Source organism: Tamandua tetradactyla, chromosome 23, assembly GCF_023851605.1.
Source record: "Tamandua tetradactyla isolate mTamTet1 chromosome 23, mTamTet1.pri, whole genome shotgun sequence".
NCBI classification, from domain to species: domain Eukaryota; kingdom Metazoa; phylum Chordata; class Mammalia; order Pilosa; family Myrmecophagidae; genus Tamandua; species Tamandua tetradactyla.
In genome coordinates, this window is record NC_135349.1 from 798,696 (window position 1) to 813,872 (window position 15,177).

Sequence of the window (15,177 nt, forward strand, 5' to 3'; positions counted from 1 at the left end):
AAACCAGGCAAAGATATTACAAAGAAAGAAAACTACAGACCAATCTCTTTAATGAATACAGATGCAAAAATCCTCAATAAAATTCTAGCAAATCCTATCCAACAACACATTAAAAGAATTATACATCATGACCAAGTAGGATTCATCCCAGGTATGCAAGGATGGTTCAACATAAGAAAATCAATTAATGTAATACACCACATCAACAAATCAAAGCAGAAAAATCACATGATCATCTCAATTGATGCAAAGAAGGCATTTGACAAGATTCAACATCCTTTCCTGCTGAAAACACTTCAAAAGATAGGAATACAAGGGAACTTCCTTAAAATGGTAGAGGGAATATATGAAAAACCCACAGCTAATATCATCCTCAATGGGGAAAAATTGAAAACTTTCCCCCTAAGATCAGGAACAAGACAAGGATGTCCACTATCACCACGATTATTCAACATTGTGTTGGAAGTTCTAGCCAGAGCAATTAGACAAGAAAAAGAAATACAAGGCATCAAAATTGGAAAGGAAGAAGTAAAACTATCACTGTTTGCAGACGATATGATACTATACATAGAAAACCCAGAAAAATCCACAACAAAATTACTAGAGCTAATAAATGAGTACAGCAAAGTAGCAGGTGACAAGATCAACATTCAAAAATCTGTAGCTTTTCTATACACTAGTAATGAACAAGCTGAGGGGGCAATCAAGAAACGAATCCCATTTACAATTGCAACTAAAAGAATAAAATACCTAGGAATAAATTTAACTAAAGAGACAAAAAACCTATATAAAGAAAACTACAAAAAACTGCTAAAAGAAATCACAGAAGACCTAAATAGATGGAAGGTCATACCGTGTTCATGGATTGGAAGACTAAATATAATTAAGATGTCTATCCTACCTAAACTGATCCACAGATTCAATGCAATACCAATCAAAATCCCAACAACTTATTTTTCAGAAATAGAAAAACCAATAAGCAAATTTATCTGGAAGGGCAGGTTGCCCTGAATTGCTAAAAACATCTTGAGGAAAAAAAAACGAAGCTGGAGGTCTCGCAATGCCGGACTTTAAGGCATATTATGAAGCCACAGTGGTCAAAACAGCATGGTATTGGCATAAAGATAGATATATCGACCAATGGAATCGAATAGAGTGCTCAGATATAGACCCTCTCATCTATGGACATTTGATCTTTGATAAGGCAGTCAAGCCAACTCACCTGGGACAGAACAGTCTCTTCAATAAATGGTGCCTAGAGAACTGGATATCCATATGTAAAAGAATGAAAGAAGACCCGTATCTCACACCTTATACAAAAGTTAACTCAAAATGGATCAAAGATCTAAACATTAGGTCTAAGACCATAAAACAGTTAGAGGAAAATGTAGGGAGATATCTTATGAATCTTACAACTGGAGGCGGTTTTATGGACCTTAAACCTAAAGCAAGAGCACTGAAGAAAGAAATAAATAAATGGGAGCTCCTCAAAATTAAACACTTTTGTGCATCGAAGAACTTCATCAAGAAAGTAGAAAGACAGCCTACACAATGGGAGATAATATTTGGAAATGACATATCAGATAAAAGTCTAGTATCCAGAATTTATAAAGAGATTGTTCAACTCAATAACAAAAAGACAGCCAACCCAATTACAAAATGGGAAAAAGACTTGAACAGACACCTACCAGAAGAGGAAATACGGATGGCCAAGAGGCACATGAAGAGTCGCTCAATGTCCCTGGCCATTAGAGAAATGCAAATCAAAACCACAATGAGATATCATCTCACACCCACCAGAATGGCCATTATCAACAAAACAGAAAATGACAAGTGCTGGAGAGGATGCGGAGAAAGAGGCACACTTATCCACTATTGGTGGGAATGTCAAATGGTGCAACCACTGTGGAAGGCAGTTTGGCGGTTCCTCAAAAAGCTGAATATAGAATTGCCATACGACCCAGCAATACCATTGCTAGGTATCTACTCAAAGGACTTAAGGGCAAAGACACAAACGGACATTTGCACACCAATGTCTATAGCAGCATTATTTACAATTGCAAAGAGATGGAAACAGCCAAAATGTCCATCAACAGAAGAATGGCTAAACAAACTGTGGTATATACATACGATGGAATATTATGCAGCTTTAAGACAAGATAAACTTATGAAACATGTAATAACATGGATGAACCTAGAGAATATTATGCTGAATGAGTCTAGCCAAAAACTAAAGGACAAATACTGTATGGTCCCACTGATGTGAACGGACATTCGAGAATAAACTTGAAATATGTCATTGGTAACAGAGTCCAGCAGGAGTTAGAAACAGGGTAAGACAATGGGTAATTGAAGCTGAAGGGATACAGACTGTGCAACAGGACTAGATACAAAAACTCAAAAATGGACAGCACAATAATACCTAATTGTAAAGTAATCATGTTAAAACACTGAATGAAGCTGCAGCTGAGCTATAGGTTTTTTTTTGTTTTTTTTTTGTTTTTTTTTTTTACTATTATTACTACTTTTATTTCTTTTCTCTATATTAATATTTTATATCTTTTCTGTTGTGTTGCTAGTTCCTCTAAACCGATGCAAATGTACTAAGAAACGATGATCATGCATCTATGTGATGATGTTAAGAATTACTGAGTGCATATGTAGAATGGTATGATTTCTAAATGTTGTGTTAATTTTTCTTTTCTTTCCGTTAATAAAAAAATTAAAAAATTAAAAAACAACAACAACAACAAAAAAAACGAACAGAGCCTGAAAGAATGTGGAACAGCATTAGACATGCCAACACATTGGTGTCCAGAAGGACACAAAGAAAGGGGCAAAAATATATACTTGAAGAGATAAAGGCCAAAAACTTAGAAATTTGATCGAAGACATGAGTATGCACATGTGGGAAGCTCAAGAACTCCAAGCAGGACAGACTCCAGGATGTTTTCACTAAGGCACGTTAGAGTAATTGAAATTGTCAGAATCTGAAGACAGAGAGTGGACTTTGCAAGCCAGCACAGAGAAGCGCCTTGTCACATGCAAGGGATCCCCAACGGGGTTAACAGAAGATTTCTCGTCAGGAACCATGGGGGCAAGGAGACAGGGATGACTTGTCTACAGTCCTTAAAGGAAGAAACTGTCAACCAAGAATTCTATAGCTGGAAAAATCATCCTTCAAAAATGAAGACGACATTTACAGATGAACAAAAGCTGAACGAGTTCACTAGCCAAAGGCCTGCCCTAGGAGAAATGCTGAAGGGAGTTCTTCAGACTGAGATAAAAGGACCCAAGACAGTGACTTAAAGCTGTAAGAGAAATAAAGAACACTGGTAAAGGTAACTATCTAGGGAAATATAAAAGCCTGCATTATTGTACTTTTGGTTTATAACTGCTTTTTTGCCGTATATGTTTAACAAGAAAATGTATAAAATAACATTTAAAAACCAAAATGGGCATGCACTATATAAAGATGTAATCTGAAGCAGTAACAATTCAAAGGGGGAAGAGCAGAGATACATAGGAGTCGAGTTTGTATACTGCTGAAACTAGATTGGGATTAGTTGAAGTAAGCTATTAAAAAGGGAATCAAAATAGTACACTAGAAAAAAGCAACTAAATACAAAAAAAAAGTAATGAAGTAATTCAGCAGATTTTAGATTTTACACCAAAAGCAAAACAACAAAAGAAAAATAAATAAAATGAGGTCCATCAAAATTAAAAAACATGTGCATCAAAGGACATTATGAGAAGGTAAAAAGACAACCTACAGAATGGGAAAAAATATTTGAAAACCATATATCTGATGGGGTTTAATATCCAAAAAATAGAACTGCTGCAACTCAAAACAAAAACACAGTTAAAAAATGGGGGCAAGAATGTGACTAAACATTTCCCCAAAGAAGAAACAGCCAATAAGTGTATGAAAAGTTGTTCAACATCACCAGCCATTAGAGAAATGCAAATTAAAACAACATACCACTTCGCACCCTCTAGGATAGCTATTATTACATAGAAAACAAGTGCTGAAAAGGATACAGAGAAATAGGAGCCCTTGTACATTTTCAGTGGAAATGTAAAACAGGGTGGCCGCTGTGGAAAATAGTTTGGTGGTTCCTCACAAAGGTAAGCACGGAATCACATGACCTGGCAATTCCCCTCCTACGCATATGCCCAAAAGAATTGGAAGCAGGTTCTCAGACAGGTGTTTGTACACCAATGCTCATCACAGCATTATCCACAAGAGCCAAAAGGTGGAAGTAAGCCCAGTGTCCATTAACAGATGATCAACAAAACGGGGTCTGTCCATACGCTGGCACGCCACTTGTCCATAAAAAGAAGTGCAGAGCTGGTCCACGCTACAACTGATGAACCGTGAAGATGTAATGTTGAGTGAAATGAGCCAGACACAAAAGGATAACTGCTGTATGATTTCTCTTACATGGAATACTTACAACAAGCAAATTCATAGAGATAGAAGGCAGAGCAGTGGTGACCCAGAGTGGGGAAAAGGTGGAACGGGGAGTTACTGACAAATGAGCATGGCTTTGGCTTGGGACAGTGGTGAAAGCTATACAGCATTATCTATTGTCAAAGAATTGTCCACTTAAAATGGTTAAAATAACTTACGTGATACATATTTTACTACAATAAAAATAATTTAATTATTAAACATATGTAAGGTCAAAACTTCAAAGAGCCGACTTTTACACTCACTCCAGCAAGGAAGCAGGTAATTCACAGGCTCACACGCGAGGTTTCTAGTGTCAGAAAGCTTAAGGTTTAACCTGCCACATTCACAGTGTTTCTCAGAGGATGCCGTCCCCTGGAGCCAAGAACGAGTGAAGGAGCCGCAGGAGGTTCCCGGTGCAGGTGCTGCCAGGAGGTGCCACCCAAACCCAGCACTGCGTGCAGTCAGCCGTAAGTAGACTCAGGCCAGATGCCAGTTTGCTCCACATGACACAAACCCAGGACACAATCTCAGCTAAGCGTTTCCACCAAAGCAGCCCAGTAACTAAGGAAAATGAACCCCTTCCTACCTTGCATAGATGAAGACAGAACAAAACTTGCCACTCCTGTCTTAAGAATGCATGCAGCCAACTTGGCAGGTTAACTCACTGCCTTCCATACTACATGGGATATGGCTCCAAGGGACGTGAGTCTCCTTGGCAACGTGAGACGTGACTCCCATGGAAGAGCTGGGACCTGGCATCATGGGACTGAGAAAGCCTTGACCAAAAGGGGGAAGAGAGAAATGAGACAAAATAAGTTTCAGTGGTTGAGAGACTTCAGAGTTGAAAGGTAATCCCTTTGTTTATGGTGTGTTCAAGTGGCTGGAGGGAAATACCTGAAACTGCTGAACTGTTTCAGTCGCCTTGATTCTTAAAGACAATTATATAACCATATAGCTTTTACAGTGTGACCATGTAATTACGACAACCTAGTGGCTGATGTTCCCTTTATCCAGGTTATAGACAGATAAGTTAAAAAAAAAAAAAAAAGAAAAGAAAATGAGATGAGGAGGGTAAAAAAAAATTGGGTGGATTGCAATAGTGGAGAACAGTGAGAAGGAAGGATAATGGGTATGGGTATCTGGAGGGGCAGCAGTGGAGAGGACCTTGTATGCTCAAGGTACAAGGGACACTTTCTGGGGAGGGGCCAGGGGTTTTCACTTTCCTAACTCTCCCCCTTTCGAGCCATTTAAATTCCTAACTTTTAACACACTAACGTTACTAGTACTTTGAAGGGAAAATGTTAAAATGAGATGGTCAGAAAGCTCATATTATTTAAATATTCCAGTCAAACCTGCAGAGAGAAAAATGAATACACTAATACATGGATAATTCTTCTTCCTGATAAAAACACAAGTATCGCCTTGGATGATCTAGAACATCTGTTCAGCAGAAATATACACAAGCCTGATTTAAAAATTCCTAGTAGCCACATTAAAATACAAAATTTATTTTAATGTTTTATTTAATGAATCATATCCAAAATATCATTTCAACACTGTGTAAATACTTGTAACAATGAGATTTTTTATATTCTTTTTTTGCCATTGTCTTCTACATCTGGTGTGTTTTTAAACTCTCACTTTGGACACATCTCAATCTGAACATTAAATTTTCATCAAACATTTGATTGGTATTTAGATTTCATAAAGTGACAACTGAAAAAAATTCACACACCAAGTTCCAAACACACTTAAAAGTTTTCTAATAACTGAATCAAGCATTAGTTTTTTCGATGGCTGAAATACGACCCAAGGGCCGTTCCTCAGCTGCAGAGCAGCACTTCAGGCACTCCAAAGCCTACCTGCTGCTGGCCGTGCCACCAGAGAGCCCGGGCACAGGAGCGGGCTTGCCTACGGGGTTTCCGGACTGTAGCAGTGGTGGTGGTGACAGCACACGGGGACTTGTTAAATTGCAAAATCTTGCCCCAGATCTAAACAATCCAACTCTGGGGCCCAAATCTTCTAAGCAATTCTAATGCAGTCAAGTTTGGGGACTGTTGGTCTAGAAAAAATGCCATGAGATGCCCAGGCTGGAAGAACAGCACTGGCTGCCTGGTGCAGGATGGAGACTGGACACAAGCCCTTCCTCCTCTGACGACTCAGAAACAGATAAAGGAGTCGTGCAGACGTTTGTTAATCCCAATGTAGTAAGTATCTCAAAGGACTCTTTTGGTTTGCTAAAGCTGCAGGAGTGCAACATACCAGAAACGGAACAGCTTTTTAAAAGGGGAATCTATTAAGTTCCAAGTTTACAGTTCTAAGGCCATAAAAATGTCCAAACCAAGGCATCCAGATAAAGATACCTTCTCTCAGGAAAGGTCAAAGTCACATGAGAAGGCGCGTGGCTGGCGTCTGCTGGTCTCTGTTCCCAGTACTGCAGCTTCCAATGCCCGTGGCTTCCTCTGTCTGTGGCCTTCACTTAGCTCCGCCAGGGACCCAACTCTGGGCTCTGGTTTGCTGAGCATCCCATGGGAAGGCGCACGGCGACGTCTCCTGGGCTCTGCATCTCCGTTGGCTCTGAAGCAACTGAGCTTCCTCCAAAATGTCCCCCCCTTTAAAGGACTCCAATAACCTAATCAAGACCCACCTTGAACCAGTAGTCACGTGGCCATGCTCACAACTGGGTGTGTCACAACTCCATAAGAACAATACAATCAAGTTTCCACACTACAATACTAAATCAGGATTAATGGACACGGCTCAGGGCACACAACTTTCAAACCAGCACAGGGACGCTGGAATGTGTGGCCGGATTACCTGGAGGGTGAGACCCAGGACCCAGGTTCAGACATTTCATTTTACTTATTTACTGAAGCCTACGGGCCAAAGAGAGGAGAGCTCCCTCATCCAAGGACAGAACCTGTCAGTATAAACCCAGCACTGATAACGACATCATCGGTGTTTACAGAGTCTATTTGTGGTTGGACAAAGTCAGGACTAGGAGTGGAAACTGGACTGGGCCCTGACGGGGCCCTGCTCATCATCTAAAGTATGAATGTGGGGTACACAGGATCCTCTCTCAGCTCACGTGGTTTACTCTTAAACTAAAAAAGACTAAAAAAAACTACTCTGTAACCCCCAGTACGCAAAAGCCCCTTCCCTGCAGTTCTGTGTATCACTTCTGACAGCTTCTATCACTTAAACAGTGGACAGAGCTCTGTCCTTAACAGCTGGCATTGTGTGGCTTTTTCTTGGAGTTGAAACTGTACCCAGGTACAGATAAGCTGTTTCACACGCTGGCTCGTTGCTGGCAGACAACTGTGCCCATTTTCAGAAGTCAGCTGTGGCAGAGACAACAAGTAGCAGGCCACCGAAACAAATCTCCAGCTTTCCTAAAAACAGACATTTCCCAGGTCCCCTTGGATCTGGTTTGGTCATGCAGCTGCGTCTTGGGCCCTGGAATGTGAGTGGGAGAGCGGGAACCACTTGGGACAAAGACCTTAGCCAGGGAGATGTGGCCCTTCCTAGCCAGAGCTGCCTTCAAGCCAGGCCCCTGACCAGGCCAGCGCCAAGCAGAGCATGCCCCCAGCCACACTCAGATCCTCAGTTCACTAAGCCAGGGGGGCTGGTATATAAGCTGAGCCCACGGCAGAGTATCCTACCCAATATTTTATGGGAAAGTTTCGATAATGTCTCAGTCTGCTTGCCATACCAAGTATGAAAGTGCTAGAGCATAAGAATTATCTATAAAGAATAAGGGTTATCTATAAGAATGAGCTCATGTGCCCCTTTGAAGAACAGATACAATCATGTCATCATCTCCTTGTTTTCCATCTGAAAGAGAACAAAACAGTAAATATTTTTTAAGATCTGTCTTGATCTTAAAGGTCAAATAAGGCATGCAGAAACCAGCTCCATGAGCTAAAAGGATTGGGTTTATAATATGGGGTTTGAGAAAGCTAGACTCAGAGTCATGCACTGCCCCTACGGCTAAGCCATACACTGCTGGGCATGGGATAAGCAGTTACTGAGCACAACACAACAACCAGGCAACTACATTTGCACATGCCACCAGGTGATACCTGAATCGCCGGGCCAGCCAATGGGGAGAGCAGGTGCTTAAGGCTCCTGACGCCTGGGGCTCAGAGGCCCTCGTGGCTGAACCCCTACAGAGAAAGGTCAGATCAATACACACTGAACCCCCTTCACCTGCTCACCCAGAAAACCAGACAGGTTTATAAAGTTAGGGCAGTGAGTGCCCTGCCTGGTCAGGCATGAGCAACAGGAGACGCTGTTAAATGCAATTGAACCAGCTTAAGCATCTGTTTTCATTCATCAACAAGTCTGGGCAGATGTTTCCTCTAAATGTGACAAAGGCACTCTCTAGCTTAGTACCACTAGAATCCAACTTGACTCATTTTCCATATTTCGCCTGGCCTCACATTGTTTTCAGTCTAGCTCATGCCCTGACCATTTATTTATAACCACACTTCGCCTTTTCATTAATCAAAAACCTGATGAGAAATTAAACAGTTATCGAGAGACCAAAATAAATGTTAAGTAGTAAGTCAGAGCATATTCAGTTGAGGTCGTGCAGCCAACACTAAAGGTCCCAACGTGGCGTGAAACAGTGCTCTACCTGCTCCATCCCTGCAAAGAGTTTAAACTGAGTCTGCGGGCTCCACTGTGAACTACACCCGCTCTGCGGAAGCTGCCCTCACCCTGCTCGGCCACCGGGGTGGCTTCGGGGCTTGCAGCCATGGTCCAGAGGGTGTCTGTGCTGAATACAGAAATTTCTCTGACACTGGTCACAAGTCACGGGCAGCATCTCTTTTTTCTTGCATCCTTCTTTTGAACAGTGGTATGTAAAAATCTAAGAAAACAAAAGTCAAGAACAATTACTTCACAATAAGCAATTATTTTAAAAGCCCCCATAAGATCATTCATTTTTAAACTAGAAAAATTTTTAGCAACACAGATTGCAGCATTTAGTGTCAGGTGGAGACACAAGATTTTAACCAGTACTAAGTACATTCTGTTAAGTTTGGGGTCCCGGAGGCAGATCCTGAAAGGGAGATTCACGTGAAAATGACCAGAGGTGTTCCCAGGAAAACCAAACCAAAACAAGACCCATTAGGGGATGTGGAACCCAGGACCCGGGCAGGAAGGAAGCCGAACGGGGTGTGAGAACGCAAACCCCAAAGGGTAAATGGCTCCGGGGGGGCCTGGGGACAGCTGAGGTCATCCCCACAAGCGGAAGGGGCTAGAATACACCCCCCACACCCGGTGGCCACTGGGTGAGGAGCGTGATGAAAGCAATTCCCAGGCACTTCTATAAGCAGCAGGCAGAGGCCCCTGCGGCCTGGGGAGCCCCCTGCAGACAGGCAGGTGGCTGGTACGAGCCAGCAAAGGCCTGTGCCCATGGAGATGGCCAGGGACCCGGGAGACAGTGTACGGCGCTGCTGCACCTGCCACAAGCAGGCAGACGGCAGGCCCCGGGAAGACAAAGGAGGGACCACCTGTGCTGGGCAGGAAGGAGAGGGAAGCTAGGGCTGGTGGTCCGCTCAGGAGAGGAGGCCCTCCACGTGGACCCCAGCCTGAGGGACCACAGGGTGCAGGGGCATAGAAGGACCACGACGAAAGCCGGGTTAGGAAGGGAGAACGGACCACACTTACTTTATAGGGTGAGTGTGGCGGGTGCAGAGATGTAAACTGTATTCGCTTGAGTACGAGGATGAAAAAAGGAAGTAAGAGTTTCTGAGTCTTACGGTGATTTACTTGATTAAGACAGCTGATAATTGTAAACAAAGCCCATGACAGAAACTGGGATTTAAGCTGGACAAATGCCAATTTCCTAGAAGGATCCTTAAAAAGCCTAAACAGCCTACTGGCATAGTTTGGAGGGCATCAGTATGGGGCAGGGGAGTAGCATCTGAAAGAACAGCCTTAGGAAAAGAACCAGATAAACAAGTAGGGCCCAGGGGAGGCAAGCCGTGGGGCGGGCACAAGAACAGAGTGAGGCAGCGGCCCTGGGGAAAGAGTGGAGAAGCTCTGGAAAACCTGCAGTCCCAGAGAAAAGAGCAAACTTATGTGCAATCGACAGAAGGGAAAGTTCACTGTAGCCAGACGTTTAGTGCCTTGGACTTCCAGTTAAGAGATGGAGAACTCAGCACCTGTGCTGACTCTGCTCCCACCTGAAACACAGCCGGAGAGAGATTTTTCTGAAAAGGTGTAAACCCACAAGTTACAGATAAAAGAGAAACAGCTCAAGATTTAACAGCTGAAGAACATATGGACAAGCAAGAACTCACTGGAAAATATGAGATTTGGGGCTGTGGGAGGCTGAGTGGGGGCCAGACCACTAGAATAAGGAAATAAACTGACAAACACGGGACAGAGGACGTGAGGACCTCTTGTGACAGAATGCGCGGGCAGATCTGCAGAGGCCTGGACACCCACCCAAAAGGACAAGCCAGCTGCATGGGGAGGACAGGGTGGGAAGGGAAGGTTCACACAAATGCTGGGATGGGGGTAAGAGCTCCATACACAGCCCACACCCTGGTAGGCAGGAAATGCCTCACACCAATGAGTGACGAGTGTGGGAGAGCACTTGAGACATAAGAATCCGTGCATTAGAGGAAAGCCAGGCAAGCAGGCTGCCTGGCTCAGGACAGAAGCGGCTGCCTGCGGGGACAGGAGACTGCTCTCTGCCCTGAGGCGCTTTACTCCATCCACACTAGTGGGCAGTAACCCATAAGAATGCTAAGGCTACCAAAGCTCGAGAACAATGTTTGGATTTCAGAGCCTTCTGTACTCCCTTGGGAGGAGCTTTGGAAACACAAACGCATCACAGAACAGTTCTAGAAAACTAAATCCCAAGAAAACAGACAAATTCCCATAAATAACTCAGACCCTAATCGATAATTCCCAATATTCAGAAAAGCTGTTTATAGAGCTGTAAAAACCCAGGCCATTCACAACATGGAAAACGCTGATATCAGGTCTTCACCTTGTACAGAACCCATTAGGACTAATTTTTGCAGTTAGAGGATCGACCTGCTTTCCCCCTTACAGCGGAACCACACTCACAGAATTCCCAGGATGTCACACACCTTCGCCTTCCCCTTCCCGGGAGCGTACTGGCAGCGCTGGTCCATGTGCTCACCCACCACCCTGTCCGGGAGCTCTCCCCTTCTCACTGGGATGGGGCTGTTACACAGCGGGCACAGCGGGACGTGAACATCCTAAAGACATGGAGTAAGACGATATTTCAGACCCAGACATGTTAGATCAGATTCACAAAACCCAAACCTTTGCAAGAGCAGAGGGTAAGGGAGCAGGGCTTGAAGAGCAGACCGGGTGCGCACACATCCTGACATCCGCCCACTCAGAGGACAGTGCACCCACGGCCAAGCAGAGCGCCGCCTTCAGCACATCTCCTGAGGCGAAGTGAAGTGTAACCGACTATCACCCAAGTGTAAAAAGACGGTGAGGGAGGAAGCCATGGGAACAGCTAGGGCTGTTCAGCACCTCAGGTGAGAGGTATCCTGCCCCAGCATGGAGGCGACAGAAGCAAATTTCCAGCTGTGAAGGACAAGCAGCCACATCAGTCGCCAACAGCCCTCTTGATCCCCCCGTGTGGCTGTCATTCACAGGGCAAAGGCTCACTCCTCGGTACTGCGCAGGAGGACCCCTCAGGCAGAGCTCTCAGGTGCCCAGGGCCACAGGTGGGTATGAACAGGGCACCTGCTGGCAGAACAACCAGAGCAGTTAAATTATTTCTAGCCAGACTCCTCACCGTGAATGGGAAGGCCCATATAACAGACTGGACAGTGTGGCCTGGTCACCCGCCCCTGGTTAGATGGATGATTTGGGTCACCCTCCTGTCTGCCCTCCATGGAAAAAAAAACCTGACGGGTCAGACCTGGTGCTGCTACTCTAAGCGCCACACTGCCATGCCACCCGCGTCTCCATGCCGCCACGTGAAGCAGCAGAGAGCGGATCCAGGGTTCTCTGGGACAGCCCCCACCACCAAACAAAGGGCAGCAACACAAGCTGTGAACTCTGGATTTACGTTAGTCGGCGTCCTTAAAGCCATCTTCCAGTTTGTGTTGTGTGCCCTGGGGTAAGTCAACATTCTAACGTCCAGATTAGTCTCCATGTCAAGTGCTAGGGCCATTCCTGAGCCACACACGTGTGGCTGTTTTTCCTTGGTGTAATGATTCCAGGCATTCCATTTTCTAACACATAAAGAAAGCTCTGAAAGTTAGGTTACAACAACTGGACTACACAAGTCCAGAAATAAATACAAAAGAAAAATTCTCAATTACTGTCCAATACAATTTTCTGCAAAGAGGAAAATGTCTTACCAGTGCTGCAAGAATGGTGGCCACTGGTCACATGTGGCTATCGCACATCTGAAAGGTGGCTTGTATGATGGAGAAACTGGGTTTTTAATTGTATTTAACTTAAATAGCCACATGTGGCCAGTAACTACCACATCAAACTGCACAACTTGAGAGTGAAAATTAGAATCTTTAAAATAAAGTATGAAAAATTACCTTCTTGAATGCAAAGGGACATTTGTGTGCAGCAGACGTAAAGTGATCTTTACAGAAATCTTGTTTACACGCATCACATTTTAATGGAAGAAAATCTAAGTGACAAAAAAATAAAATGTTTTAAAGACTAGAACAAAAGAATTGTAGATCATACTACACGAGTTTTTACCTACACAAGTGTTTTTTTACCTGTTAGTTAAGAACATCCTTGAGGTATAATGTGTAAAGAAAAAAAATTCTGAGGTCATGGAGTCACAATGTTAAACAACATTTAAGAATCTACAGTTATCTTTTTCAAGAAAGATGCCCTTTCACCTGGCAGCACAGGTATCTGAGAAGCACACTTGTGCCCTTTCTGCCCTGCTAGTCTAGGCAATAGGCAGGTGTCAACAGTGAACAGAACCTGTGCCTCATGACAGCTCTCCAACTGCAAAAAGCCAGGAAGGTGAAGACACAGAGAATTATCAGCTAATAAGCATAAATGTCCAGTTCTCCCCCACAAAATAACAAAATACCCATTTCTACTGATATTCTTAAAAGTGCTTACCTAGCTGATTGCAAGTTTTTTCTGAACAATGCTTCCCCAAATCAGGGAACTCCATTATGGGAAGTCTTCAAAACACAGATGGCAGAGTTAAAATATCACCTACAAGAATTAGAATAGTTAGAAGGAAAGCAATCGCTGCTCCAATTTCAAGCTTTATAATTTACAGCTAATACAAGCAACAAGCATGCTCCCTAATTGAAAGTCCCAGTCATCGTAAGCCTAGTTGGAAAACTAAAGCATCAAAATCTTTTTCTTTTACCAAAGAAAACGGAAGTTTAGCATAAGTACCAGCTTTCAGTCATTCAGAATCAACATACTATGAAACCGGTCATTCATCGGTCCTTTTAATTCCTAGTTTATGAAATTTATCCGGAATTCAGATTTTAACAAACCTTATTTCAAATCTTGTGGGGGGAGGGGCTTCCCATTTTCTATTTACATAGCTATCCGTAAAAAGCCTCAGTGGACTTTTAAATCACAATTTCATCTATCCAATATACTTGCTGCCAGATGTAAAAGTACCTGTTACTAGGTGCTAAATCACATGCGTTTACTGCACTATCCAGGGGAAATTTAACTATGTCCCTTGCTGCTCCTTTTTAACTCCCTTAAGTTTTACTTTGTATCTATTCCTTAATGACACCAACCTGGAGATGAAGAGGGAGAAGAGCTGCTCACTCACATGAAAAACAACAGCCAACTGGTGAAGATTGCAGCTGAGAGAAATTTTAAGTCCCTGAATAGCATGGTTCACAAGCTCCCTTCATGATCTAGTACCCACCAAACTTCTCAAAACTCTTCTTCCTCCAAAATTCAAATCCCAAAGGTGTATTCCAGGGCTCCCCACCAACTCTTTCCACTTTCCCATGTCCCCTGTGCCAGCTCTTCAGTTGTCACTTCCTCGAAGGGTCCTTTCCAACACCCTCACCACCCCACCCTGAGGGATCCTCCGACCCCTCTCCCAGCAGCTTCCCTATGGCCCTCTGGACCCTGGGCCTCACTCACCGGTGTCGGGAGGGCCACCCGCAGTGCGCGACAAGGGTCCGCGTTTCTCGCTGAAGGAACGGATCAGAATCCGACGTCAATCCCGCAGGGATTTTGTTCTCGCGGCACAGGAGGGGTCTGGGGCGGCCCGGCCTGCGGAGTCGTCCTGCTGCTACCGGGACGACTTCCAGATGCTCAGCGCGGCGAGGATACGGTCCGGCCACGGAGGCTGGCCACGCCCTGGGGACGCCTTCCACGCGCCCTCCGCTCTCGGAGCGGCCTCGGTCCTGGGACTCCCGGCGGGGCCTTCCCTGCCCGGTCTCGCGACCCCGGCTCTCTCCGGAGACACAGGCGCGGCGACAGGGAGCGGCAGGCGGCGGAGGCGGAAACGTGGGCTCCCCTTTTCGTTGCCAGCCGCGGAAAGCAAGGCAAAAAGGGACGACGACAACGGCACCCGCGCAGCGGCTGAAACCCCACCGCGCCCACGACAAGTCGCAGCATCATGCAGCGCGGAGACGCACGCCATTTATCTGCTCGCCGCCGCGGCCCGGCCGCTTCCGGCGCGCCCCGATGACGTCACAGACGCCGGCCAGTCCTGGCTCGCAGCGTCATCGCCGGCCCGCCCCGGG

At 44.7% G+C, this 15,177-nt stretch overlaps 1 protein-coding gene across 5 annotated transcripts; it reads right to left on the minus strand.

Annotated features, from left to right (window-relative positions):
- Nucleotides 1-3,823: 3,823 nt before the first annotated feature.
- On the minus strand, nt 3,824-15,098 carry ZFAND2A (zinc finger AN1-type containing 2A). Of its 5 annotated transcripts, XM_077140422.1 has the most exons (7): nt 14,570-15,098; nt 13,565-13,663; nt 13,018-13,112; nt 11,569-11,700; nt 9,178-9,329; nt 8,539-8,622; nt 3,824-8,290 (listed from the first exon to the last, which is right to left on the minus strand). In XM_077140422.1, the coding sequence occupies exons 2-7, from the start codon at nt 13,617-13,619 to the stop codon at nt 8,272-8,274; spliced, it is 537 nt and encodes a 178-aa protein (XP_076996537.1). In that variant the 5' UTR covers nt 13,620-13,663; nt 14,570-15,098; the 3' UTR covers nt 3,824-8,271. The 5 variants fall into 5 exon arrangements, with proteins under 5 accessions (XP_076996537.1, XP_076996539.1, XP_076996536.1 ...); XM_077140424.1 differs by lacking the exon at nt 8,539-8,622 and having other exon boundaries at nt 3,825-8,290; XM_077140420.1 differs by lacking the exon at nt 3,824-8,290 and having other exon boundaries at nt 8,299-8,622.
- Nucleotides 15,099-15,177: the final 79 nt, after the last annotated feature.